The following is a 27,611-nucleotide window of genomic DNA, read 5'->3' as shown; positions in this document are numbered from 1 at the left end:
AAAAAAAAAAAAAAAAAAAAGGGACTTTGGACTTGCAGACACTCAACCCTATGAAATCTTTTGCAGAGATTCATACTAAGTTGCCTTTACCAAATGCCACCACTGCCATTCTCCCATGGGGGTCATTGTTGACCTAGTCTTTCCCCAAAGACCAGGAGGGTCTGGGGTTGAATGATGAACTTCTTCTTAAATTTGAAGAGCCCAAAGGCTGTTAGGAAGGGAGGGGCTGCCACCTCCTCTAGCAAACACCAAAGATCTAACACCTTACGTCCTATAGCTACTTGAGGACCAAAAATGGAACTTCAAGGTACTGCTAGGAAAAGAATGGCACCAGATCAAGCTTTCTAGATAATGGATTCCAACTCCAGCAAGTGGGATAAGAGGTTCATGACACAAATATATTTGTATTAGGTGACTCAATCACCAGGATACCAAGATCTGTTACTTTCACAAAGTGCTCTGAGGCAACGTAAATATGGAAGGAACTTCAGAGCCAGCTCTTGCGCTCCAGGCTCCTTTTTAACTATTTAATGTGGTGTGGAAAATATCAGCTTGCTGAGGATTATCATCTCAATAGAGAGCTCCTTGGGAAGGAAAAGGCTGAAATTTAAAAAAAGGATCTTCATTAAAGAATAGGGAGTTGATTATGTTGCAGAATCATATCTTCTTGTTTTGTGACACGTTGGAAACATAAACTTCAGAGCTTTTTTGTCTCCACAGCACAGAGGTCTGATTGCTTCTGTTTAAAAATAGGGATCTGCTGACGGATTTCAGCCAACTTCTTAAGGTCTGTGTCTGAATACATGATTGTTTCTTCCTTGAGAGCCCTCCCCAGGCAACATAGGAGGCTTTGTCATGTGGGGCAGGAGACTGTGGCCACATACACCTGATTATCAAGAGCCTGAAGCAATTCCCAGTGGGCTGGTCCAGTGGTTGAAATGAAAGCCCCTGGATAAACCAACAGCTGGCAGCCTGTGCTTGTGCAAGCTCTGCAAACCAATGTCATAACAGATGCCCCAACCCATTCTGCAGTTTGGAGTATCAAATGGGGAGAAACTATTGCCCGGACTCAACATTCTGGATTCTTGAAATGTCATTTTTCCAGGAACACCAGTGTCAAGCAGATGGACCTTTCTGTGCTTTACTAGTAAAGTTCCATGAGGTGCAAACAGAGCACAGGTGTTATATGATTTCCCAGCATCCTCTTCAAGGATGGAACCTCTAGTGAGGCTGTATTCCTTTGCTACTTCAGAAAGCTTCTGTGTGGATTTACCAGGAATTTTCGCTGCATATTCAGGAAAATATTTTGTGCCATATGGAGAATTAAAGCATCCCAGCAAAGAAACTATTTTGGCTCCTTTTGTTGCTGTCTCCCGGACAAGGCTACAAGCTCGCGTGTTGTTATCTGATTTGATGAAGAAACTTGAAGCTGGATGAGGGCCAAGTCGAAAGTTGCCCTGGCTCTCCTGGGAAGCGCCAGCAGCGGCACTGGCTCAGTGCAGGTGTCCCTGTATTACTTTTCTAAGTCACAGAAACATAAAAATGTTAATGTTAAAGTTATCCTAAAGCTTTTTTTTTTTTTTGAGTCTCGCTTTGTCACCCAGACTGGAGTGCAGTGGCACAATCTCGGCTCACTGCAACCTCCGCCTCCTGGGTTCAAGCGATTCTCTTGCCTCAGCCTCCAGAGTAGCTGGGACTACAGGTGTGCGCCACCAAGCCCGGGTAATTTTTGTATTTTTAGTAGAGACGGGATTTCACCATGTCGGCCAGGCTAATCTCGAACTCATGACCTCAGGTGATCCGCCAGCCTCCACCTCCCAAAGTGCTGGGATTACAGGCATGAGCCACCGCGCTGGGCTCCTAAGGAATTCTTTTTTTTTTTTTTTTTTTGAGACGGAGTCTCGCTCTGTCACCCAGGCTGGAGTGCGGTGGCCGGATCTCAGCTCACTGCAAGCTCCGCCTCCCGGGTTCACGCCATTCTCCTGCCTCAGCCTCCCGAGTAGCTGGGACTATAGGCGCCCGCCACCTCGCCCGGCTAGTTTTTTGTATTTTTTAGTAGAGACGGGGTTTCACCGTGTTAGCCAGGATGGTCTCGATCTCCTGACCTCGTGATCCGCCCGTCTCGGCCTCCCAAAGTGCTGAGATTACAGGCGTGAGCCACCGCGCCCGGCCTAAGGAATTCTTAAGACTCTCCTCCCCCAGTACATCTGCTAACCTTAAGTTGAGAAACACGGATTTTCTGGACTGAATTGATGTGAGAGGTGAGGGAAAAGGAAAAATCCTGATACAACGACTCCACAATGTCTGGTCTGGGAGTGCTTGGTGATCCTATTATCAGAAAGAAAAGAAAAGAAAAGAAAAGATACATTCAGGAGAAATGATGAGGTCAGTTTTGTTTAGTCTCAATTTGAGTTTCCTACAGTACATTCCCTTTCTGGTAGAATAAGCTGGAGGTGGAGATATTTGGTAGACAGCAACCTCTGTGAAACTGAGAATGTTGATGTGGTCATACAGGAAGAACATGCAAAGCTAAGTAAGAAGGGAAGATAGTGGAGGAAAAACTGTCGGTGAATACAATTCCTGGAGAGTAGCAGTTAGCAAGGAGCAGGGTGGAGGATGGGGAGAGGAGAGGTAAGTAAGCTAAAATAGGACAAAATTTAAGAAGAATAAAATGGGCAACGCAGATCAAGTAAGATAAAGACCTAAAATAATTACTTGTGTTTGGTAATTAAGATATGATAGTGATTTCACTCCACTGAAATTGCATAGTAAGTGAAATTTCAGTAGAGTGTGGGGGCAAAGTCTGATCACAGTGCGTCTAAGAGCAGAGAAGAAGTGAGGAAATTTCGTAGCTAATAATTCAAGACTGTTCTGCTTTGTTGTAAAAAACGTAGTTGGAGGGGACTGGACTTGAAAACAATGCAATAAACGCGGGGTGGGGAATTGAGGGAACTCATACTTCACACCGAATGGCTTCAATTTTCTTTGTACTATATGAGGTAAGGTCCTCTGTAGAGACTAAGAAGGGCAGAGCTGGGGCAAATGACTTTGGAGGCGTGCTGAATGTTGGGAGAGGAAGCGGCCCAGGAAATAGGCAAAAGGAAAACTCAGAGGGGCCGAGGACCCGGCTGAGGGTGTTTATGAATTCGACGTAGCACCAAGCTCAAGGTTATGTGACTTTCTCTTCCAATTCTGCCCTGCAGAGTGTAAGACGCAGAAAATGCAGACGAAGGTTGACTTCTACTTAAATCCCTATCCCCAAAAGCCCAGACGTACGGACTCGAAGGCCTATGGCCAGATCGTGCCTGGGTGCCTACTACAGATTTATGAAAAGCACCTAAGGGCCAGCGTGTTTGCCTTCTAAGGCGTACTGTTCCGCAGCGTCGGCATCCTCAGGCCTTCACGGAAATCGAGCCATTTTTTACAAGGAGTGGGGATAAACCTGGTGATCGGATGAGGGACTACGCGTAACTTTCTTTCTCTCCAGATCCATCCCGGAGGAGGCTGGGCGGGCGGACGGGCGGGCGGCTGCTCCGGTCCAGGGGTGGAGGTCGAGGCCCCGACCCGACGCAGCCAGGCGGAAGCGCGGCTGCCATTGGCCCAGAGGCTGCTTTTACCTGCGCGGGGCCCGGGGCGCAAAGTCCGAGGCGCCGGCGGGGAGGAGGCGGCGGCCGGCAGTGCAGGTGGGCCCGCGCCCTCGGCCCTGCAAGATGCCCCTGAGGCTACGGGGGAAGAAGAAGGCCAAGTCCAAGGAGACCGCCGGGCTGGTGAAGGGCGAGCCGACGGGCGCGGGCGGCGGGAGCCCCTCAGCGTCCCGGGCTCCCGCACGCAGGCTGGTCTTCCACGCGCAGCTGGCGCACGGGAGCGCCACGGGCCGAGTGGAGGGCTTCTCCAGCATCCAGGAGCTCTACGCCCAGATCGCGGGCGCGTTTGAGATTTCGCCGTCGGAGGTAAGGCGTCAGGTGCTCACGCTCTCCCGCCTCTCCGCCGCGCCGCGCGGACTTTGGTGGGCCTAGGAGGGTTGAGCGGCGCTTCCCGGAGCGCGAAATCCATGCCGTGTTGAGTCCGCCGGGGGCGTCCCGAGGGGAAGTGAGTGGGCCTTCCCGGGAAGGGAAAAGGTAAGTTGGCACGACCGGAGGAAGTCACCTTCCCCCTTGCTCCGAGATCTGGCCTTTGGGAAGCGGGTTGGGGGAGGCAACCTTTCTTCCGCTTGTAAATGTGTTTGCTCCAGATGTCCCGGATTCCGGCGGCCGTTCAAGGTGTGAGTACCTTCCCAGACTAGCGATCTGGCGGGGCAGGTTAATACCCTCCACCTCATCTGGACGTTACTCTCCTGTTTCCTCCGCAGGCGTGAGAGTCACGCAGGTCATCTCCCCAGATTAACGGAAAAAAAAAATTGAAGTGCCTTCCAGGTGATACCCAGATTAAATGGGGGGAAAAATTGAAGAGCCTTCCAGGTAATACGAAACGGAGGCCCACTTTCCCCCAATCTGTCATTTCTAACATCAACACCAGAAATCCTTGGGTGGTATTTCCAAGAAGTTTAAAAAGCTGGGCTGTTATTCCAAGAGTGGATAACCTAGAGATTCATACTTAATCCCATGGGACTAGTTAACAAAATTTTCATGAGGAAAATCAGCTCTTTTACATCATATCCTTAAAACGGGACTGAAATTTGCTTTAATTAGATTGCATGCGGGCCTGGAACTAAGTTTGACACAGGCATGACCGAAAGCACTAGTTTATGCGAACGTTTATGTGATCACTTTATTTGTGCTAACCCAAGTGAACTGCAAAGGTAGGTGTGAGAAGTTAGCTCAACAAAATATTTTGTCCACATTTCTAGGAAAAGCACATAATTTTGTTGCCCTGGACTCGCAGTAGTGCAGAGAGCTGTCTTTAAGTGGCATACAGCGGCACCTGGAGTTCTTTAATTAGTTGTTTATCAGGTCTGTTCAAGGGAAATCGAGGTCAAGGCAAAATTCCAAGAGGAGACGAAAGACCTTAAAGTGTAACCCTTTGTTCTTTCGAAGTTCCCAGGTACTAAGGGGCAAATCGTAAACCCATCTGTGAATTATTTGTATTGATATAGGTTACTAATAATAATACTTTACATTTATGTAGGATTTTTTTTTTTTTTCAAAAAACACTTTCACAGGACACTTTCCTTTGATCTCTAGGGGAGGCAGGTGGCAGGTTAAACGCGATAACTTGGACATGGACCCAGGTTCTACCATTTATGAGCTGTGTGGACTTGAATGAGTTTAACTTCTCTCAGTTTTAGCCATCTATAAAATAGAGATTAGAATACTTGTCTTGAAGAGTGTTGTGAAGAGTGGAGTCTGCATGTAAACGTATCAGATTGCATAGTTTATCAGGGCTTAATACATGGTAACTAAAATTATTAATACCTAACAGTTAAATGAAGGGCTGAAGTGCAAAGTGATTGGCCCTTAGCCAAGGTCACATACCTAGCAAGAAAAAAAACTGGGCTGTAATTTAAACTTGGATCTTCTGATTCCTAAGCTAGTGAGCTTGTTAGTATACTTAACTGACAGCTTTAAATGTCTTTCCTGTAACCAGGGACTTCAGTTTTAGTTACAGATGGTCCTGGGTTTATGATAGTTAGACTTAAGATTTTTGACTTTGCCATGGATTTATTGGGATGTAACTTCCTGGACTTAAGATTTTTCCACTTTCTGGGTTTATTGGGGTATTAAATGCATTTTCACCTTATGGTATTTTTGACTCACAATGGATTTATTGGGACATAACACCTTGGTAAGTAGAGGAGTATCTGTATTTTGCATTAACACTTCTCCTCATCATTATATATGACATTATTCTGAGCTCAGGGTACATGATTTTATTCAATCTACTTAATCCCTAAGAAGTAAGTATTATTATTAATATCTCCACTTTACAGAGAGGAAACAGACTTTGAGGTTCAGAATTTTTTCAGAATTACACGTAGCAAGTGGCAGAGCCTGGATTTGAACTCAGTGTATTCTTTTTTTTGTTTTCTGTTTTTCTTTCTTTTTTTTTTTTAATGAGATGGGGTCTCACTCTGTTGCCCAGGCTGGAGTACAGTGGTGTGATTGTAGCTCACTGCAGCTTCTAACTCCTAGGCTCAGGCAATCCTCCTGCTTCAACCTCCCAAGTAGCTGGGACTACAGGCATGTGCCACCACATCTGCCTAATTAAAAACCTTTTTTTTAGAGATGTGGTTTTTCTACGTTGCTCAGGGTGGTTTGAACTCCTACTCTCAAGGGATCCTCCTACCTCAGTCTTTTGAATAGCACAGACATGGAGCCATTGTGCCCATCTTTTTTTTTTTTCCCTCCCATGAAGATATATTGTTTCCCAAGTTTTCCAGAGTCTCAGCAATAGTTTGGTAGCCACTTTCAACATTTTCAGTGTACTGACTTGCAAGGTCAGTTTCCAAGATAATGTACACGAGGTGTTTTCACGTGTTACCTCAAAGTTTATAACATTTTATAACTCCAGTATATATGTATTTTATCATGTTTATGCATGTAACCAACATTAATGCAAGTTTTCCATCTGTATAAAAAAAGTTAATCATATGCAGGATAAAGTATTGGTCATCATAGGATAGTATGCATAATATTTCAGTGGTTCACTTTGAAACAGAAGTAACTTATTAAAATGAAATGCACACCAAGGAGATTCCATTTTTGTAGCCCATTTACTCAGCAAGCAATTACCTCAATAATGATGTAAATAACTTTTTTTTGCTGATTTTTGTTTTTTGAGATGGAGTATTGTTCTGTTGCCTGGGCTGGAGTGCAGTGGCACAATCTTGGCTGACTGCACCCTCCACCTCGTGGGTTCAGGTGATTCTCCTGCCTCAGCCTACCTAATAGCTGGGATTACGCACCACCATGCCTGGCTAATTTTTGTATTTTTAGTAGAGATGGGTTTCACCATGTTGGCCAGTCTGGTCTTGAACTCCTGACCTCAGGTGATCTGCCCGCCTCGGCCTCCCAAAGTGCTAGGATTACAGGCATAAGCCAGTGCACCTGGCCTAGAATTGTGATTTTTAAGGTGAGATTTTATCTTCACAAGCATGCTATTATTTCTCATAAACAGACCAACCTTCTTTTGACACCTGTTGCCATCCCCTGTATTACCACCTCATTTCTCCTTTATAGCAAAACTCCTCAAAAGTTGCTGTCCCTGAGATACAATTTGTATCTCATTTTCGACTCTAAACTTTTCATGGCTTCCCCTCTCACTTGGAACAAACCAAAATACTATGATGGGCTATGGGCTCTGTTACCTCTTCAAAGTCATTGCTCCTTCTGCTCCAGTCAGCCTGGTCTCCTTGAATGCTGGAGCCTTAAGACTTTTGCTTTGGTTTTTGCCTCTGCCAGAACCTCTTCCTACAGAATGCCCTTCCTTAAGTCTATTCAAATGTCATCTTCTTGGTGAGGCTAGCACTGATCGCCTCTAGGTACAGCACTCCCTATTCCCTTCTCTGCTTAATTTTTCTCCATAGCATACTATCCTATGTATATTTAACTGATTTTGTTTATGGTCTGCCCCCCTGCCCCAATAGAAGCTCCATAAAGGCAAGGATTTTTGTCTTTGTTTACTGATGTGGCCCTCAAGGGCCTAGACTGTGCCTGAAACATAGTTGGAGTTTAAAAAATATTTGTTGAATAAAAGGATCCTCACAAATTCAGTAGTTAAAACCCAGTGTCTTTAGCATAAAGCTTTAGTATTGGTTACAATACTAATATCTTATGTAGGTGTTAATTTTTTTTATGTTCTGCTATGAGGTAAGAGACTAGCCTTTAGGTGGGGGTAGTGAGGAACATCACTCATATCTTTAAAATTTTTTGAAAATAAATGTATATATTTAAGGTATACAACATGATATTTTGATATAGTGAAATAATTATTACAGTCAAGCTAATTAATATATCCATCTTAGAAATTATGAAGCTCAAGGCTCTGTTTGCAAGCAAAGTCACTTCCTAAATGAGTTACAGCGTATGAGGAGCTGCTTCCTGAGGCTTCCGAGAAACTGCTTCCTTTTCTGAACTTGCTGACACTAGCACTGAGCTCTTTTGAAAGTCAATATTCTGTATTTATGTGGTACTTCTAGAAGACATGAAATGTTCTGCAGACTTTATCATTTCCCAGCAGTGCGAATAACTGGCAAGTGGAACTGTTATCTTTTTGGTTCACACATGAGAAACTGGGACGAGTAGGGCAAAATAGGGTTTTACTGACTTGCATATAGCACCCCCTGCCCTGGAAAAACAAGTTACAAAAATCTACAAAAAATGAAAGAATTGGGAATTGGGCATGAATATTACTATTGAGATCTGAGGAATATGAAGTAAGCCCATCAAAACTGAGTAGAAAAAGTATGAGAAGCAGTCCCTGACATCTGGTAGTGGCCTTGGCACTTGCAGGAAGGCCTTGGCGTTCTGTTGCACATAATTGCACAGAATGTCAACAGCAGATAAGACTGCTCTGACTGTGGTAATTTCTCCTACTTTACAGATAGGTTTACTAAGATTCCTGGTCATAGAATTGCACCCACTTCCTGACAGCACCCTATCCAGAACAAACCCATGCTTTGGACCCTCTCCCAAATCACCTAACACAAGCCCAAATCCTTTCTAATGTTTCTTTCTGAAACCCCCAGAATCTCCCATAGAGTGCTGTCACCCTCCTCACAAGGAGGAATAAACTGCAGGTGAGAATTCCTGATGGTCTTTGCCTGGAAGGTATTGACAGTTATCACTTGTCACTGTTGGGTTATTACAATGCAGATTCTAAAGAGGCAGCCTTAATTTGGTTTCCCTGACTCCTCTCATCCTCTTTTAGTCTTTTAATGCTGTGATCATACCAGTCTAATCTTAGCACTTTTGGAGGCTGAGAATTGAGAATCCTTGAAGCCAGGAGTTTGATTGACAACAGCCTGGGCAATGTAGTGATACCCTGTCTCTAAAAAAAAAAAATAAATAAAAAATAAAAAAAAAAGCCAAAAATAGCCAGAGGTGCTGGTATGCACCTGTAGTCCCAGTTATTCAAGAGGCTGAGGTGGGAGGATCACTCAAGCTGGAGTTTGAGGCTGCTGTGAGCTATGATTGTGCCACTACACTCCAGCCTGGGCAACAGAGCAGGACTGTCTAAACAAACAAAAACCTGCAAGGGCTCCCCATTACTTACAAACCAATTACTACCAGCCAAACAATGCCTCATATTCCTGTCTGCCTCTTGAGTCCTCTTCTATGCCCACTGTTCCAATCTCACTTCTTAATAATCCCTTTTACATTCAACAATATTTAACTGTTTCATTCCATTGTGCTTTTTCTCATGCTGTTCTTTGTTCCAGTAACTCCTACTCACTTTTCTAGTCCCATAATTTCCTCCAAGAAGCCTACCCTGTGAATTCACAAATCTGAATGCCCGCTATTGCATGATTTTTAACATAGCGTTTGCACATAAGATTGAATTTAGTGACTCCTCTATTTCTTCCTGAGGGCTGGGACTTTTTTCCTTTTTAAATCTTGTTCCTAGATGGTTAGCTAGGTGGTTTAGCTGCTCCTTAAAAGTTTACTAAATAAAAGTAGATAATGGATATAGTAGGAGAGGCAGCTGAGGACATAGATAGTAGTAAGACTACCAATGTCCTTGAAGTTGTATGGATTTTATTCTGCAAGCAATGAGAATAACTCAGATCTTTTTCAGAAGCAGCAAGGATCCCTGACATGTGTTTTACAAAGTAGAAGCACACTCAACCATTCATTCTCTGTATTTTCTTTTTAAATAATATTCAGTTTAAATGGAATATAATGGTATTTTCTGGATTTACATCATCCCATCTGAGAAGTTATAAATATATCACAATCATTACGTAGGCTTGATATCCCCTCCTGAGCACCAGCCTCATTTTTATATGAAAAATTCAGGCAAGAGAAACATGACTCATTTTGAGAAGTGGGAGGAGGATCCAACCAGCTGCCTTATAGACCTCATTGCTGTCAGGAGGGTAGGAAATGGATAAGACTGCTGTTGTGCTAGAAGTACCCTGAAGAAGATATCTGAACAACCCTAAAGTAAAGTTTACACCTTTGGGCAGGGGTAGACTCCTCTTCAAACCCTGGCTACCTGTAGGTTAATAGCTAGCCCTTTCACGTTCTCTTACCTGCAGTCACCAACCCAGCTATCCTGAGTGGAGTGGAAGGCTCTTGCAGGCTATCTTGGGCAATTTGTATGTATGTATATGTCTGTCTGGCTGCTGTAACAAACTACCATAAACTGAGTTGCCTATAAACAAAAATTATTTCTGACAGTTCTAGAGGCTGGGAAGTCCTAGATTGATGTGCCGGCAATGTGGTATCTTGTGGGAGCCCAATTCCTGGTTCATAGACAGCCATCTTGTTGCATCCTCATGTGACAGAAGGGGAAAGGAAGCTCTTTCTAGGGCCTCTTCTATACAGGCACTAATCCTATTCCTGAAGGCTCAACCCTCATGACACAGTCACCTCCCAAAGACCCCACCTCCAAATACCATCACCTGGTAGGAGGTGGGGGATTAGGCTTGGGGACGCACACACATTCAGTCCATATAAATATCTATATTATTAAAATGTATAGGGAGGTAAGGAAGCTTAGGACAGCTTCTACAGCTGGACAGTCAGGTTCCATGGACAGTTGGAACGTTGCTCATTCTGTTCAGGTTAAAGCAGTGGCTCTATACTCTGGAGAACTGAGAGCAAGTCTAGTTGTCCTTAACCTTCCATCTCAGCCTCTCTGCCTCCCTACTTACTCTACTCTTGACTGATTCTTTCTTCTCATCCTCTTGACTTTGCTCCTCCCGTTATTACCTCACCCCCCTGTGTCTTTGTGTTTCTTTACCTCTCTACTTTCTGTGCCCTGCCTGTGTGTCTTATTAAACTTCCTAAGAAAGAGTCTTTGTTGTGTCAGGGTACAGCACAGGTGGGACAGGACCCTGGGGCCTGTGGGTCTCTGGTCCAGCCTACAGGTCCATGCAGTACAGACGTAGGGGAGCAGTGGATAAGGAGTCCTGCCAGAGAGGGCTGTGCACCTGGCAGATATTCTGAGACATCTTGATTTAGGGGAATGTAAATGACAGACACCTTCCATGGGCTGTTTAGAAAATGAAACTATTTTCCATTCTCTATGACCTTTATGCATTGTTCTCTTTATCTGGAAATCTCTCCCCTACTCTTTCCCTGTTAACTCCTACTCATGCTGCAGGACTTGCGAGTCATTACCTAAAGCCTCCTCACTACGTCAGGACTGGGTTCTGTGCCTATCCTCTAAACTTCCATAACTCTTATCAGACTTAATGGTCATTGTTGCTTTAATGTCTGTCTCTTCCATAAGATTGAGAGCCACTCTGGGCAAAGACTGGCGGTTAGTATGCAGTAAAGCTTACGGCTGGGCATGGTGGCTCACGCCTGTAAACCCAGAAGTTTGGGAGGCTGAGGCAGGAGGATCACTTAAGCTCAGGAGTTCTTGACCACCTGGGCAACATGGTAAAACCCCATCTCCGCAGAAAATACAAAAAAAAATTAGCTGGGAATCGTGGTGTGAGCCTGTCGTCCCAGCTACTCGGGAGGCTGAGGTGGGAGTATGGCTTGAGTTTGGTAGGTGGAGGTTGCAGTGAGCTGAGATTGCACCAGTATACTCCAGCCTGGGTGACAAAAGCCCCGTCTCAAAAAAAAAAAAAAGAAAAAAATTATTACAGAAATTTTAAATACATGCAAAATCAAGGAAATAGTGTAATTAACTCCATGTGCCCAGCTTTGACAGTTATCAACATTTGCCAAGATTTCTTTTCTTCCCTCATTAACAAAATTTTTATTAAATATAACACAAGTAGAGAAAAGCACATAAAACAAATGTGTAAATTAATGGATAAATTGAACACCCTTGTAACCACACCTCTGTTAGGAGATAGACTTTATCAGCCACTTGAGGACCTTCCATGTGCCTCTTTCCACCTGCACCCAAGAGTAACCACTGTCCTGACTTTCATGGTAATGAATCCCATTATATAGTTTTTTTTATCATTTATGTGCTTTCCTAAACACCATAATTCAGACTTCTTTTAAATATGTTTTTGAGTCTTTCTTAATCTATATATTCCCCTTTGTCTTGTTCTCTTTCCAGTGTATTTGTTGAAGAAGCCAGATCTTTTACCCTGTGTGTTTCACAGTTTGTTTTTTGCTGATTGCATTCCTGTAGTCTAGTTTGGCATCCCCTGTCACTGTATTTCCTATAAATTAATAGTTGTATTCTAGGTTTAATCAGATGGGGTTTGATTTTTTTTTCCCTGATGAGACAATATCAAAAGTGTAGTTAAAATTTTATACTGAATGAATAAAATCAACAGATAAAATAGGGGTCTTACCTTTTAAAATATCATCAGTTCTCTCTACTGGAATAGACTCCAGCCCATTTTGAAAAGTCTCTTCTATGTTTTTTGTTTCAATTGTCTGTTCAGTGAAGCAACTGTGTTTTTTTTGTAACCCTCTGAATGTATGGCTGGGACTATCTGTGAGCCCTTCATCCCTAAGAAACCCTCTCAGCTATACCCTCAGCAGAGCCAGATGTGCTTTTCCTACATCTGAATGCTGGCAGAATTTTTTTGATGCATTGTAATTGTACATATTTATGGGGTATGTGTGAGATTTTGATACAGGCATGCAATATGTAATGATCAAGTCAGGGAATTTAGAATTACTGGTGGAATTTTAATTTTTCAAAAGAAATCACTGTAGAGATATTTCTTCCTGTTATGTGTATAAAGAACCAAATACTGGGAAGAAAGAACTAAAAACCCTCTAATAAAAGGTGTGTATCGTGTCAAAAAAGTTTACTTTTATCATTTGTACATGTTACAAATTTATAACTGGAAAGAGTGATTATAATACAGTTTTAAAATGGAAGGTAGATTAGGCATGCTCAATCTTATTCTTCATTAGAAAACTTATTGGTTATTAGCTTTGTGCCAGTCACTGCCCCAAATCTTGGGATACATCAATGAATAAAACAGACAATAATCCTTGGCCACATGGAGCTTACATTCTAGTCCTGCATCCTATGAGATGGGCACTTCTTGAGTCAATGAGACTGGATGCAGTGGACATTGTTGGGTTATTCTCTGAACTCTTATAAGTTTTCTTTTTATATGCACATTTCATTGCCTTAAGGACCTAGAAAAAAGGACCTAGGAGCTTTTGCTAAGCAAGAGGAAAACAAGTATGTTTATGCTTTTTGCCGGAAAATGTTCCATCATTTCTATGGCCACTCTTAATACCTCCTCTGTGGCATATACTCTTAAACCTCCCTTCTGTCTGGAAGCGTTGAAGTATAGTATAGCTTAGTGGTTAGGAGTGCCACTTACTATCTGTGAGACCTTGGGCAAGTTATTGGCTGCTCTTTGTTTCTGTTCCTCATCTGTAAAGTGGGGTTAATGATACTTCTCATCGCAAAAGGTTGTTGTGAGGGGTACATGAAAAATCATGTATGTCAGATCAGTACCTGGCACATAGTAGGTATTTTTTAAATGGTAATTATAATTCTAGAATTGGAAGAGCCTTCATTATATTCTAACTTTTGAACCTGTTTACCAAATAGACAACTCACCTTTAGTTACTTTTAACTGATTTTTTTTTTTAACTGAAGGATTCACTCAGAGCACTTATTAGGAGTTCAGCATTGTGCTTGATGCTGGGAGCTTAAAGGTGAAGATGACATAGCCCCATCCTCCAGTCAAGTGCAGTTCAATGACAAACAATTTGACAAGCTAGTGCAGGTTTCCTAAAATGTGTTCCAAGCAACATGAATCCCTTTGACATATTATAGAAAAAATGCCTCCAGTTGTCAAATAACTTTGGGAACTGTATTTTGTAAATTCATAATACATATTAAAGTCTGTGAGAAGTCCACTAAAAATCTAAAAATCCAAGAATCTTGGTGCTTATTATTTCCCACACTTATTTGAGTATGGAGCTCTCCCTTTTTTCCTGCATAACAAACACTCTGTGGACCAATATTCCAAGATGTATACTTCAAAAAAATGCTGGTATGTTTTTTCAAAAACTATTCATCAGTTATTCTGTGATAAAAAGGGACTCTGTGATAACTCATAACGTTCTAACTATTATAGTCAATGCTCATTTATCACCGAAGAAGCCAAATGGCTTCCATTTTGTCCTTGTCCTTTACTGATCCTTTTGCTGCCCTGTCCTCCTCACTATCCAACTTTGGGCAAGTCTTCCCTCTTGTTGGGGTGGGTGAACTAGACCAGTGGTTCCCAAAGCCACTTGCCTCTTAGAATCACCTTGGTGACCTTTTTAAAGAACACAGGCTTCTGGGCCCCACCCCTACAGATGTTGACTAGGGCCGGAGAATGTTGTCATTTTTAAAAGCTTCCCTGATATACTTAGGCGGCTGGCCTGTCATCCATTGGTAGGTTGTGTGTTTGGGAGCCACTGAATTAAATGAAGAGATCCAAGGTCTTTTCTAGCTTGAATGTTCCTCTAGAGCTTGTGCATTCAATTAAAAATATTCCATTGTCATCTTTATGTACAAAGTATTGAGGGACATACAACAATGACTATGACAGTGTTTTGCAAGTGGATTGACTATAGAAATCCTTGAAATGGTAGAGACCCTGGTGTATCTAAAGTCATTTAGGCTGGGTGCAGTGGCACATACATGCCTGTAATCCAAGTACTTTGGGAGGCCAAGGTTAGTGAATCACTTGAGTCCAGGGATTTAAGACCAGCCTGGGCAACATGGTGAAACCCCATCTCTACAAAAAAATACAAAAATTAGGCAGGTGATGTGTGCCTGTAGTCCCAGCTGTAGTGCCAAGTTGAAGCTTGGACAGGACTCAGGAGGCTGAGGCAAGAGGATTGCTTGAGCCCAGGGAGGTTGAGGCTGCAGTGAGCCATGATCATGCCACTACACTCCAGCCTGGGCAACAAGAGTGAGAAAAAACCAAAAAACAGTAACAAAAAGAAAAAAAGAAAAAATAAATAAAGTCATTTAGAGATCACTTCTTGTTAGAGACATGCTAGACAGAGAGTTTAAAACTGAAGTGCTGATAATGAATTAGAGATAGAAAATGAAGATGTTGTATTTTTGAACTTAATGAGAACTTTTGGAAAATAGAATTCTATGAATATAATTCAGTAAGGCATAGTAGTATAAACTTGAAATAAGAATTTTTAGAAGCTAAAGTATATTTTCTGCTTTTCTGACATCAAATGTAATGTTTGGAAATTTGGGATGGTGATATCACACGAATTCTTTTATAGTTGTTTCAAAGCTTTATGGGTAAAGGATATAGGTGGGCTATAATCAGTTCGTAAGATCTATTGCTAATCTAACCTGTCTCATCTCTCTCTTTTTTTTTTTTTTGAGACCCTCACTGATCATAACTTACTGAAGCCTCAACCTCCTAGGCTCAAGCAATCCTCCCACCTCAGCCTCCCAAGTAACTAAGATTATAGGTGCGCACTACCATGCCTGGCTAATTTTTGTGTTTTTAGTAGAGATGGGGTTTTGCCATGTTGCCCAGGCTGGTCTCAAACTCCTGAGCTCAAGAAATTCTCCTACCTCAGCCTCCCAAAGTGCTGAGATTATAGGCGTGTACCACTGCAGCCAACCGAAACCTCTTTCATCTCTTGATTTTATCTCAGTGTTAACTGCAACCTACCTCTCAAGTCCTCCTCTTCCCATTAACCTGTTGGCTCTCAGTTAATGAGGACATCCATAATGTTTGACCAGAGGTTACCAAAGGAAAGTGATCTCTTGCTTTTGTGTTGCATTCATTTACTGAAGTTACTAGCAGAAAAGACTCTCTATAAAGCTGAAGTCCACAGTGGAGCTACACAGTAAATGATTATTTTAATTGAAAAAGTAAGGTATATAAATTGAATTTTTATATGGTAAACATCCAAAAAATGTGGGCCACCCAGAACTGTCTACTGTAAACACTTTCTTTACTGTCCTTCCAGAAAAATACTCTATACATTTGTAAGAGTGTGTGTGTGTGTGTGTGTGTATGTATGTATGTATGTAAAACGTTCATATCTGTGTGGGTATATGTCCCCACTTTATCTTCCTTTTTTTTTTTTTTTTTTTTTTTAACTCAGGAGCATATCGTATTCTGTATGGTTGATAGTGGGAGAAGAAGAGGAGTAGCCGTAAGAAAGAAATGCTGAGGCCTGGGAATGGCAGTCACTGTATCCTTGCAGTGTCTCATAGGGCCACCAGGAAGTCCTTGTGCAAGGAGAGCTACCACTGTGTCTTTAATGGTGATTAACCAAATTTTAAGAATTTCTAAGAAGTCTGTTTCCTGAAAGGGTTTCCTGTGCTGCCTTTGTTTCCCTGTGTCTCCTTAGTGTAAACATCCATCACCTGACATAACCAAACATGTTCCTTGATGCTGCTTATTCAGAGAGAAGTAACTAGCAAACACCTTTGGGCTAGTTGCTCACTCAAAGAAAAGAGGAAGCCAACTGAAGGTGGATGGCTCTGTCACTGCTTGTCTGAATTGGGATCCAAGAAACTGGCCTTGATTACTCATCTCAGAAACTCTAGCCCTGCTGTTTGGGGTGTGCAAATTATTCTGAGGTTTGGGTGATTAAAATGTGGAGTGGGAAGTTGAAGGGACTTAGAGCTTTGTCAGTGGTAGAATTTTTTTTTTTTTTTTTTTTTTTTTTTTTTTAGACAGAGTCGCCCTCTGTCGCCCAGGCTGGGGTGCAGTCGTGCAATCTGGGCTCACTGCAACCTCCATGTCCAGGGTTCAAGTGATTCTCCTGTTTCAGCCTCCCGAGTAGCTGGGACTACAGGCATGAGCCACCATACCCGGCTAATTTATAATAAAGTGTTCTTTACACTAATTTTAAACACTGAGTTAGGCCCCAGGTTCAAGCAATTTTCCTGCCTCAGCCTCCTGAGGAGCTGGGATTATAGGCGCACACCACCATGCCCGGCTAATTTTTGTATTTTTCGTAGAGAGAGGGTTTCTGCCATCTTGGCCAGGCTGGTCTTGAACTCCTGACCTCGGGTTATCCGCCTGCCTTGGCCTCCCAAAGTGCTGAGATTACAGGTATGAGCCACTGCGCCCGGCCTGAATGTTTGCTTTTTAGAAACATATTTGACTCTCTGTAAGTGTTGTGGCTAAGAGGCTTAAGAACTCAAGCATTCAGAATGTGTATTTGCTATGTGTATAAAAATCTCCCTGGAGATAAATCAAAGCACATGGAGAGGGATGACTAAAATCCAGGCCCTACATCTCAGTCTATAAAAGTCACAGGTTCTTAAATTACAGTGTTAAAGTAGCCTTAAAGGGATACACAGTAACAAGGTTGAGGAAATGATAATTGTGTATTCTTAAAACAGTTTACATATCCATATATTTCATTAATGTAGTAGTGGTTGTATAATTGGTGTTAACACTGTGTCCCTCATGATCCAGGGCCAGAACCTTAATTTAACCACCTGAAGCTTCTCACATTTGATACTAGCAGTGTGTTCTGGGTGTGGTTGAGTATTAGATGCTGGTCATGATTCCTGTTATTTCCTTCCTTCTTCTGTGTTCTCTGGGCTTTCCCCTTCCTTTCTTCACTTTCCTGCCTCTATGTAAAAGTGGGTGGAGGAAGGGAAGCATATCTTAAGAACTGAGGAGAAGGGAATTACTGTGTTTTTTTCTTTTCTTTTCTTTTTCGTTTATTTGGGAGGGGGTCTCAATCTGTCCCCTAGACTGGAGTGCAGTGGCACAATCTCGGCCCACTGCAACGTCCACCTCCCAGGCTTAAGTGATCCTGTCACCTCAGCCTCCTAAGTAGCCAGGACCACAGGCGCGCACCACAGTGCCCGGCTAATTTTTTAATTTATTTTTATTTTTTCATTTTTGGTAGAGATGGGGGTTTCGCCATGTTGCCCAGGCTGGTCTCGAACTCCTGAGCTCAGGTGATCCACCCACCCAGAGCGCTGGGATTACATGCATGAGCCATCGTGCTTGGCCAAGGAATTATTGTTGAACAACTATTACCACTTAACCTATGCTATCTTAACTGAAATGGTAATTCTTGCCAGAACCCCCAGAAATTATTATAATCTGTAGAAGAGGCAACTGGAGCTTAGAGTAAAAGTAAATTACTCAAGTTGCACAACCCAGAGGGATGTCTTTGACTTGAGGTCTATCTGATGTCAAAGTCTGTATTCTTTCCTTTACACAAGTGATTCTTAACCTTAGCAGATCCAAAGGCTTTCTCTAATAACAAATATTTTGTGATACCATCTTTACTGTCCTGAAATAGGATTTTAAACAATGTTTTCGACCTATACACATAATTAATTCCTTAACTCTAATATTAGAGAGAAACAAATATGGATTTTAATATCCAAGTATTTGGATAAGTTTTCTTAAAAGGCATCAAGCAGTCGGGTGTGGTGGCTCATGCCTGTAGTCCCAGCACTTTGGGAGGCCGAGATGGGCAGATCACCTGAGGTCAGGAGTTTGAGACCAGCCTAGTCAACATGGTGAAACCCCGTCTCTACTAAAAATACAAAAATTAGCTGGGCGTGGTGGCGTGCACCTGTAATCCTAGCTACTCAGGAGGTTGAGGCAGGAGAATTGCTTGAACCTGGGAGATGGAAGTTGCAGTGAGCCTATATTGCGCCATTGCACTCCAGCCTGGGCCACAAGAGCTAAACTCCATCTCAAAACAAACAAACAAACAAAAAAATCAAAACAAAAAACATGAAGCAGATGCTTGTATCTACTTGTAGTGAACACATTTGGATTTGAAAAGAGTAAGAATAAGATGAGATTCAGGTTAGGTCCAGTGGCTTATGCCTGTAATCTCAGCACTTTGGGAGGCTGAGGCGGGCAGATCTCTTGAGGTCAGGAGTTTGAAACCAGCCTGGCCAACATGATGAAACCCATCTCTACTAAAAATACAAAAATTTGCTGGGCATGGTGGTGAATGCCTATAATTCCAGCTACTCAGCTACCCAGGAGGCTGAGACAGGAGAATTGCTTGAACCTGGGAAGTGGAGGTTGCAGCGAACTGAGATTGTGCCACTGCACTCCAGCCTGGGTGACAGAGCAAGACTCTGTCTCAAAAAAAAAAAGAGATTCATTTGATTGTTTTTGTCTCTTTTTCTTCATATTCAACATTTTAAATGAAGAGATATTCATTTTAATGAATATTTGTAAATGCTCATAGAATTACCACAGGGCAACAACAGAAGCAGACTGATATAAAGGTTTTATGTTACAAATCCAAATAACATGGGCAGCATTGCTGTCAATGACTTGATTTTCTGAAATGATAAATAACTCTTGGAAAGGCACTGCATACCAAAGTACAGTCTTCCTTTGATTTACATGGTAATTGCAGCCCATAGAAATTCAGAATAAAAAATACTCTGTGTGTAACACAGAACTGGGGCTAGGCTTAAATAGTAATAGTTTTCCCCCATCCTTCAAGCACGAATGTCTAATAGGACATTTGAGCATCATGTGGAATGCAAAGCAGTTCTTCATCAAGCTGGACTTCTCAAGAATTGCAATTCATTCAGAATCCTTGACCCATGCCCTGCTTCCCTCAAACGCCAGTGGTGCCATACAATCATTTTAACAACCAAAGAGACCCCTTGATATTTCCGCCAGTTTTCCTTAGAAGCCAGTATTGACTCTCACCTCCAGCAACACTGCTTTATACCTGGATGCTAGAGGTTAAGTAATTGTCCTACACTGTGAAGTTAGAAGATGATAAAAAGGGAGGTGCGGGAATGAGTGGGGATGGGAAACAATAAGAGGGTGAACAAGGAGAAAGACCTCCTGTTGGTTTTGTACTTTTAGTTTTAGGATCCATCTTTTTAAAAATGTTTTTTAGAGAGAGGGTCTCGTTCTGTCACCCAGATTGAAGTGCAGTGGTACAAGCATAACTCAATGCAACTTTTTTTTTTTTTTTTTGAGATGGAGTCTCGCTCTGTTGCCCAAGCTGGAGTACAGTGGCGTAATCTCAGCTCACTCCAACCTCTGCCTCCTGGGTTAAAGCGATTCTCCTGCCTTAGCCTGCCAAGCAGCTGGGATTACAGGCACATGCCAGTACACTTGGCTAACTTTTTTGTATTTTTGTAGAGACGGGGTTTTACTGTGTTGGCCAGGCTGGTCTCAAACTCCTGACCTCAAGTAATCTGCCTGCCTTTGCTTCCCAAAGTGCTGGGATTATAGGTGTGAGCCACCGTGCCCGGCACTCACTGAAACTTTGAACTCCTAAACTCGCCTCAGCCCCCAAATAGCTAGGACTATAGACACAAGCCACCACACCCAGCTAATTTTTAAAAATTTTTGTAGAGATAGGACCTCACTATGTTGCCCAGGATCAGTCTTACAGGACTGTAATCAAAAGAGTAGAACATGTGTTTGGCTTGTTAAATTTGTGATGTTCTTCCTATGCACTGACAATGGTCAAGCTGAGAACCAAATCAGGAACGCAATTTCATTCACAATTGCCACATCAAAACAAAACAAAACAAAAAACCCCAGGAATACAGTTAACCAGGGAGGTGAAAGATCTTTACAAGGAGAACCATGGAACACTGCCCAAAGAAATCAGAGATATCACTAACAAATGGGAATAGGAAGAATCAATATCACTAAAATGGCCATATTGCCCAAAGCATTTTATAGATTCAGTGCTATCCCTATTCAACTACCAAGGACATTCTTCCCAGAATTTAAAAAACCACTATTTTAAAATTCATATGGAACCAAAAAAGAGCCTGACTAGCCAAGGCAATCCTAAGCAAAAGGAACAAAGTTGGAGACATCATGCTATCTGAGTTCAAACTGTACTATAAGGCTATAGTAACCATAATAACTTGGTCCTGGTGCAACAATAGGTATATAGACCAATGGAACAGAAAAGAGAACTCAGAAATAAGGCTGCATACCTACGACTATCTGGTCCTTGACATACCTGACAAAAGCAATAGGGAAGGGATTCCCTATTCAATAAATGGTGCTGGGATGACTGGCTAGCCATATAAGAAGACTGAAGCTGGACCTTTTCCTTACACCATATACAAAAATTGAATCAAGATGAATTAAAGACTTTAACAAAATCCCAAATTATAAAAGCCCTGGAAGACAACCTAGGCAATATCATTCTGGACATAGGAATGGGCAAAGATTTCATGATGAAGACATCAAAAGCAATTGCAAGAAAAAGCAAAAATTGACAAACTGGATCTAATTAAGCTAAAAAGTTTCTGCACAGGAAAGGAAACTATCAGCAGAGTAAACAGACAACCTAGAGAATGGGAGAAAATATTTTCAAACTATGCATCTGAAAAAGGTCTAATATACAGCATCTATAAGGAAAGTTACAAGAAAAAAAAGCCCATCTCCATTAAAACGTGGGCAAAGGACATGAACAGACACTTTTCAAAAGCAGATACACATGTGACCAACAGTCATATTAAAAAAAGCTTAACATCACTGATCATTAGAAAATGCAAGTCAAAACCACAGTGATATACCATCTCATACAAGTCAGAATGGTTATTATTAAAAAGTCAAAAAATGACAGATGCTGGTAAGATTGCAGAGAAAAAGGAACACTTATACACTGTTGGTGGGAGTGTAAATTAGTTCAACCATTGTGGAAGACAGTGTGGTGATCCTCAAAGCCCTAAAAAGAGACATACCATTTGACCCAGCAATCCCATTACTGGATATATACCCAAAGGAATATAGATCATTTTACTGTAGAGACCTGTGCACATGTGTTTTCATTGCAGCACTATTCACAATAGCAAGGACATGGAATCAACCTAAATGCCTATCAGTAGTAAACTGGAAAAGAAAATGTAAATTCCATATACACCGTGGAATGCTATGCAGCCATAAAAAAACAAGATCATGCCCTTTGCAGGAATGTGGATGTAGCTGGAGGTTATTATCCTTAGCAAACTAGTGCAGGAACGGAAAACCACATACTGCATATTCTCACTTAAATGTGGAAGCGAAATGATGAGAATGCATGAACACATAGAGAGAAACAACAGAAACTGGGGCCAAGTAGAGGGTGGAGGATGGGAGGAGGGAGAAGATCAGGGAAAATAACTAATGGGTACTAGGCTTAATACCTGGGTGATGAAATAATCTGTACAACAAACTCCCATGACACAAGTTTATCTGTACAACCTGCACATGTACCCCAAACTTTAAATTAAAAAAATATGTAAAATTGAGTAGTGATTTTAGAAAAATGTATGATGTCTCAAGCTTTTGTAATATCTTGAAATGTCACCTGTTGCTGTGACTATTTGACAGGTTTATAGAGTCCTATAGCAGGTGCAAAAGTTAGGGTGGAATGATAGGGAAGCATAGGGTTTGAGATCAGATGGGGAGGAGGGTTTCAGGGTAGGGTGGCCTATCCTGGGTTTGATTCCTGGAGATGACTCTTTCTAGCCATTTTCTCACTGATTAAATGTACAATGAATTACCTTATAGGACTGTTGTGAGAATTAAATGAAATAGCATGTTAGGTGTCCAGAACAATGGTACAATGGTTCAATAAATGTTACTCCTCTTTTCCTCAAAAAAGATGCCGGATGACACTTATTTTTGCAAATTTTTCTTTTTTCTTTCTCTCTCTCTCTCTCTCTCTCTGAATCTTGCTCTGTTGCCCAGGCTTAAGTGTAGTGGCGTGGTCTCAACTCACTGCTACCTCTGCCTCCCTAGTTAAAGCGATTCTCCCGCCTCAGCCCCCCGAGTAGCTGGGATTACAGGTGCCCACCACCATGCCCGGCGAATTTTTGTATTTTTAGTACAGACAGGGTTTCACCATGTTGGCCAGGGTGGTCTCGATCTCCTGACCTTGTGATCATCTGCCTCAGCCTCCCAGAGTGCTGGGATTATAGGCGTGAGCCATGGAGCCTCGCCTCAAATTTTCTTATATTTTTTCTATTCTAGACCAGGTACAGTTTTCATTCTCCCACCCTTTGCCTACATTCAGAAAATAAGAACAAATTTAACATCTATCTCCGTAGATGGTCCTCAGTCTAAACTACCTGTGTGAATTCTGTTACAGTAACTAACCCGGGCTCTCTGTGGATGGTCCTCAGTCTAAACTACCTGCATGGCTTCTTTTATAGTAACTAGCCCGGACTCTTCTGATGAGGGCTATTTCAATCAAATTTAGCATAAACCTAATAAGCAATTTCAGTCAACTAAAGTGAGCATTTCAGTTAAACTTGGGCAATAATACATATGCCAATTTATTCAGAATTGTTTTGTATTGCATTTGTCAATGCTTATTCTTCTAAGCCAAAAATAACCTTTTAGTAATACACGTAGTTCTTTCTGTCGTATTTCTAGGCATAGAGAGTACCTGTGACAGAATTTGTTTCAGCATATAATTCTGTTATTCTACTTCCTTCCCCCACTGAACATTTAGAGTTGATATCCAACTCTCCCCATACTCATTAAGTCTCCTAGAATCTTGGTCATTATGCTCAAGTTGTGGGGACTCGTATTTTCTCCCAAGAAGCCCAGGATTGGGGCATGTGGGGAAGAGGACTTCAATACCACGGGATAGAATAACTCTGCCACTGCCTTTCCTCAACATCCAAATCACATGATTTTCCTTTTATCCCATGCTGTCTTAGTCTCAGCATCTTGAAATGGGGGCATTCTTATTTGATCAGCTTAATATAAACAGGTTACCATATAATTGATATTTCAAACCAACCTAGATGCTTCAGAGAGTGAAAGAGTATTTATAATTTCTCTGGAACAACAGGGATAAACTGGGACCTAGAGTTACCCCAGTTATAACCAAACTGCTTGCTAGAAAAGGAGAAAGAAGAAAAATATGATGTGAGAAAGTTTATTGTATAATTATTAATTGCCAACAATATATAAGCCCTTTTCCTGGGCAATAAGGAAGATTTTACATTATAGACATTTGTGGAAAGCTAGGGAGAGGGAGTATGTGTGCTCATAAAAATAGAAGCAGGTAGCAAGGGCTCAGTGTCAGCACCTGGACTGGAGCCAGGAGACTGGTACTCCTCGTCCTGGCTCTGGCTTGGTGACACATTCCTGGGAGTTGAGGATGGAGTCCCATGGTAGCCTGTCAGCTTCTTCAGCTCCTGCCCCTGCTTGGTCCTCTTCCTCTCTTTTCTAAGTGCTCTGCCTCCCCCAGCACTGGGAGTCTTACAGGCAGGAATGGCGGTGATGTTCGCAAGCAGAGAGTTGGAAGAAACTGCTTGGTGAGAGTAGGGAACAGGGAGCTGATAATAACTCTGAGCAAAGGTCAGTCAGCCAGGGCAATGCCTGGGTATCTCCAAGTCTGTGACAGAATTCTGTTCTTGGCTGCTCTTCACCTTTTCCTAGTCGCAGTTTCCTGGGCTTACTCTATCCCTGGGGCAGGAGATAGTTCAAAATGGAAAAGTCTGAACCTAGCAGAATCCTCACACACACTCCAGATTGAGGGCTAACCTCACTTGTAGATTCAATCCTATCAGGCCTACCCATAGGTGAATTTTCTTATGCTCTTAAACTTCCTAATGAATAATTTAAGTGTCTAAGATGGTCAGTGAATTTGCCTTCGCCCTTTTCTCCCAAAACATTTGGCCCCCTCATCTAGGGAACCCTATAGAACTTTTTTATTTTTTTTTTAATTTTTTATTTTTGAGACAGAGTCTCTCTCTATCCCCCAGGCTGGAGTGCGGTGGTATACTCTTGGCTCACCACAACCTCTACCTCCCAGGTTCAAACGATTCTCATACCTCAGCCTCCTGAGTAGCTGGGATTACAGGCACCTGCCACCACACCTGGCTAATTTTTGTATTTTTAGTAGAGATGGGCTTTCACTATGTTGGCCAGGCTGGTCTTGAACTCCTGACCTCAGGTCATCTGCCTGCCTCAACCTCCCAAAGTGCTGGGATTACAGGCATGAGCCACCATGCCCGGCCCCTGTAGTACATTTTTATGATGCCTTTTAAGTGTTTTAGTTTAGAAGAAACATCTTTCTCAAGATGTTTGATATTTTCTCAGGTGGTCCATATTTTCCCCATAGAGTGCTCATCTCTTTCTGTCAGAATTCCTGTCGTAGGGCGTAGTAAGGAATAGACTGTTTTCCCTCATCACTCCCTCTTGACACCTGAATGGCTCACCATGCTTGCTTTCCAATTTTCCATGATTCATTTGGGTGGTTTTAAAATATCACACTCTCTTCAGACATTTCATTGTAGGGGTTAGAATTCAGCCTCGTGGGCCAAAATGAACACAGTGCTCTGTGAACTTCTGCCCAACAAATTTTAAAGTTTAAGAATCCTTTTGAGGTCTAATGACAATCTTTTACAAGTTATATTTGTATATTTGTTTGGTAAATTGGAACATTTAATCTACTAATCTCTTTACTAATAATTATAATGTATAATTATGATGTTTTATAAACCATCCTATTCCAGCATATACAATGTCCCCTGTTATAGTCTCTCCTTGCCTGTTTAGAATCTCTTCCATGTTTAGTGTTAAACAAGAGGAGGCTTTTAAGAAGATAAGTGGTTCAGAAAGCATGGAAAATGTAACAGCACCTGACGGGGAAATAGCAGTGATTTATGATGTCTTTCAAATTGGCATGCAATGTTGCAGCATTATTAGACTAGGTTAAGCTCAGGTATCTCCTCTGAGTGTAAAAAGATTGTGGGAGAGGATGATATATATATGGCTGTATGCATTTGATTTATTTTATTTGTTGGTTTAGTATTTGTGTAATGTCCACAAAGGCAAGACCAATACCTATTCCAATTCTTTATCCTTTTCTTGTGTCTCAAGGATTGCTTTGGGATTTTGATTTTCTTGGATACACAGTTCCCTTTATTAGATTGCATTAGTAAAAAAAATGTTCTTTTGGTTATTCTGGGAAGTCATTTGGTAGATTCAAAATATGAATTTGACTGTTTTTCTTTTTTTGGATAGAATTCTTATTTGTCATTTTATGCATTAGTAATACTGAAAAAAGTAGTTCTACTGGAGAAGAGTACAAAGAGTGATGATTCACCTTTTATTTAAGGCTTGCCACTGCTGACCCAGGGCAGCTAATTTAGAAGTGAATCATTTATAGAAAGTTCTACACAGTTCAGGACAGGGCTTTATACAATATGCTCATGAAGGTCTAAATAGAGCATACGGTATCATGTTTCTAAATACCTGTCTTGACGCCAATTTTATATCTTTTCCAGCCTGTGAAACTTGTTTCTAGATGACTGTAGCTATTGACAAGATGAAGTCAAAGGCACTGTATATATAAAATGATGCATATTTAAAAACAAATCCTAGAAATTTAGTACATGCATTATACTGGGAAAATAATAGGCTGACATTTTAAATTACTGTGTTTATAATACAAAGAAACAAATGTAACTAGTCATTTTTAAAACTAGTGGGAATAAATTTTAAAATCATTTATAATAACTTAAATAATATGTTATTGCTATTTTTACTGTATAATATGTTTGGCTTTTTTTTTTTTTTTTTTTTTTTTTTTTTTTTTTTGAGACGGAGTCTCGCTCTGCCGCCCAGGCTGGAGTGCAGTGGCCGGATCTCAGCTCACTGCAAGCTCCGCCTCCCGGGTTCACGCCATTCTCCTGCCTCAGCCTCCCGAGTAGTTGGGACTACAGGCGCCCGCCACCGCGCCCGGCTAGTTTTTTTTTTTTTGTATTTTTTAGTAGAGACGGGGTTTCACCGTGTTAGCCAGGATGGTCTCGATCTCCTGACCTCGTGATCCGCCCGTCTCGGCCTCCCAAAGTGCTGGGATTACAGGCTTGAGCCACCGCGCCTGGCCATGTTTGGCTTTTAAAATCTAATTATAAATAGTTATTTTATGCAAACTGTCTTGCTCCTTTTAGAAAGTGAGGGATTTATTAAATGAACACAATGTATTTGGCTCCACATAGAGTATAAAACTTCTAGAAAGATTTTTTTTGCTCCTCCTCCTCTTCTTCCTTTTCCCCTCCTTTCTCCTCCTCCTCCTTCCTTCTTGTTCTTCTTTTTCTTTTTTCTTCTTCTTTCTTCTTTTCTTTCTTCTTCTTCTTCTTCTTCTTCTTCTTCTTCTTCTTCTTCTTCTTCTTCTTCTTCTTCTTCTTCTTTTTTTTTTTTTTTTTTTTTTTTTAAGAAAAGAAGAGGTCCCACTGAGTTGCCCAGGCTGTCTTGAACTCCTGAGCGCAAATGATCCTCCCACTTTGGCCTCCTGAAAAGCTGGGACTACAGGTGTGTGCTGTCATGCCTGTCTTCTAAAACTTTTAAATTAAAAGCTGAGTTTATATTTACATCACAGCTACAGTACCATGGGTTAGAAAAAGCCTGAATTCTAGTTCTGACTTTGTCGTTCACTAGCTATGTGACCCTACACAAATCACTTAACATGTCTGAGCTGGTTTTCTTCTCTGCACAGGGCATATTGATACTTGTCTTCATGACCTGACTCACAAGGATTTCGTTCAGCTAACGCATTAGGAAGTGACCAGTAACTTAGACGTCCCCACACAGAGAG

General features: G+C 41.7%; 1 protein-coding gene and 1 pseudogene across 9 annotated transcripts in view; one reads left to right on the top strand and one right to left on the bottom strand.

The window, feature by feature from the left end:
* Positions 1-96: 96 nt before the first annotated feature.
* LOC102138334 (omega-amidase NIT2 pseudogene) lies at positions 97-3,596 on the bottom strand (annotated as a pseudogene).
* A 48-nt stretch (positions 3,597-3,644) lies between these two features.
* Positions 3,645-27,611, top strand: part of GIPC2 (GIPC PDZ domain containing family member 2) — a 102,643-nt gene continuing 78,676 nt past the window's right edge. For 4 of the 9 annotated variants that reach the window (XM_045368439.3, XM_005542942.5, XM_005542943.5 and 1 more), the window contains exon 1: positions 3,645-3,950. In XM_045368439.3, the coding sequence (XP_045224374.1) occupies positions 3,711-3,950 (240 nt within the window). In that variant the 5' untranslated portion in view covers positions 3,645-3,710. Of the gene's footprint in view, positions 4,119-4,348; positions 4,458-27,611 lie in introns of all 9 variants that reach the window. The other 5 variants (XM_074003208.1, XM_074003203.1, XM_074003205.1 and 2 more) reach the window with 2 other exon arrangements.

The sequence above is a fragment of the Macaca fascicularis genome, chromosome 1 (genome assembly GCF_037993035.2).
Source record: "Macaca fascicularis isolate 582-1 chromosome 1, T2T-MFA8v1.1".
Classification (NCBI taxonomy): Eukaryota; Metazoa; Chordata; class Mammalia; order Primates; family Cercopithecidae; genus Macaca; species Macaca fascicularis.
This window is presented reverse-complemented; position numbering and strand designations above follow the sequence as displayed.